This window comes from Manacus vitellinus, unplaced genomic scaffold, assembly GCF_001715985.3.
Source record: "Manacus vitellinus isolate BGI_N305 unplaced genomic scaffold, ASM171598v3 scaffold_20_pilon, whole genome shotgun sequence".
NCBI lineage: Eukaryota > Metazoa > Chordata > Aves > Passeriformes > Pipridae > Manacus > Manacus vitellinus.
The window spans coordinates 11,426,145-11,427,575 of NW_021939471.1; the positions used below are offsets into that span (position 1 = coordinate 11,426,145).

The following is a 1,431-nucleotide window of genomic DNA, read 5'->3' on the forward strand; positions in this document are numbered from 1 at the left end:
GTTTTTTATTGTCGCTTGCGATTGTTGCTGCCGGTGTGTGCGGGCACACCTGTATCCATCCATACACGCACACATACATAAGTGTATACACATATATGGGTAAATGTGTATGTGCGCCCGTACACACATATAAATATATATGTGTGCGTGCATTTATACAGAGGCATATTACATGTGTTAATGTGCTTCCACCTATGCTGCCTCCGAACTTCCAGCTCCCTTTCCTCCTCCGAGCGTGGTCGCCACGGTCCCACCGCAGGTTTGCGCCTCGGCGGGCGGGCGGCATTGTTTCTTCACGGTGTGCCCGATGCTACCGGTGAATGGTCGCAATCCCACACGAAACGTCCCCGTGGAAAGGCGGGGACGATGCCCGTCTGCAACGGAGGGGACGACGGAGACGGGAAACTGGGGCCAGTCTCGCACCTGTTACCACGGGCGGGGGCCGCGGGAACCCAGCGATAGTTCTGTGGCAGAAGGCGGGACCGGGGAGCAGGTGCTCGGCGCCCGCTGGGGCGGCACAAGCCCCGCGCAAGGAGGCGGCAAGGGGGAGCCGCGGAGAGCGGCGGGGACAAGCGTCACGGGTGGCCATCCGTCCCTGCGGGTGTGTGTGCGTGTGTCCGCCTTTCCCCCTGCCCTATTCCCTAAGAGTGTTTGACTTTTTTTCCAAAACAAAACAAACAAACCCAATCTACGCTTGGTCCACTCGCGTCGTGCCGCCCGAGCTACCTCCCTCGCGCATAATCTGTTTATATTCCCCGCTAATATCGGCGAGTTACATAATAGCATTTGAACATATGTGAACTTAATTATAAGACAGGACCGCGGAGACAATTAAAAGTTTGCCCTGGCACGGTGGGGAATCTAAACTTCCCTCCGGAGGGGGCGAGGGGAGCGGGGCGGTGGGTGCGGGAGGATTCTCCCCGCGGGTGACCGGTCGGGGCCACGAGCGCTGCTCTGGGTGCTGACACGTCTCTTTTCTGTCTCCTCCGCGATGCAGAGGCTCACCATGACCAAGTCGTACAGCGAGAGCGGGCTGATGGGCGAGCCCCAGCCACAGGGCCCCCCGAGCTGGACGGACGAGTGCCTCAGCTCCCAGGACGAGGAGCACGAGGTGGACAAGAAGGAGGAGGACCTGGAGGGTCTACACGCCGAGGCTGAGGAGGACTCGCTGCGGAACGGTGAGGAGGAGGACGAGGAGGACGACTTGGATGAAGAGGAGGAGGAGGAAGAGGAGGAGGAAGACGACGACCAGAAGCCCAAGAGGCGGGGCCCCAAGAAGAAGAAGATGACCAAGGCACGCATGGAGCGATTCAAGCTGCGGCGCATGAAGGCCAATGCCCGGGAGCGCAACCGCATGCACGGGCTGAACGCGGCCCTGGACAACCTGCGCAAGGTGGTGCCCTGCTACTCCAAGACGCAGAAGCTCTCCAA

At 60.0% G+C, this 1,431-nt stretch overlaps 1 protein-coding gene across 1 annotated transcript; it reads left to right on the forward strand.

Moving 5' to 3' along the window:
• Window positions 1-917: 917 nt before the first annotated feature.
• NEUROD1 (neuronal differentiation 1) lies at window positions 918-1,429 on the forward strand (the record flags this gene model as incomplete). Its single annotated transcript, XM_029959603.1, has 1 exon — window positions 918-1,429. A coding segment is annotated over exon 1 (438 nt), but the record flags the coding sequence as incomplete, so codon positions are not given.
• Window positions 1,430-1,431: the final 2 nt, after the last annotated feature.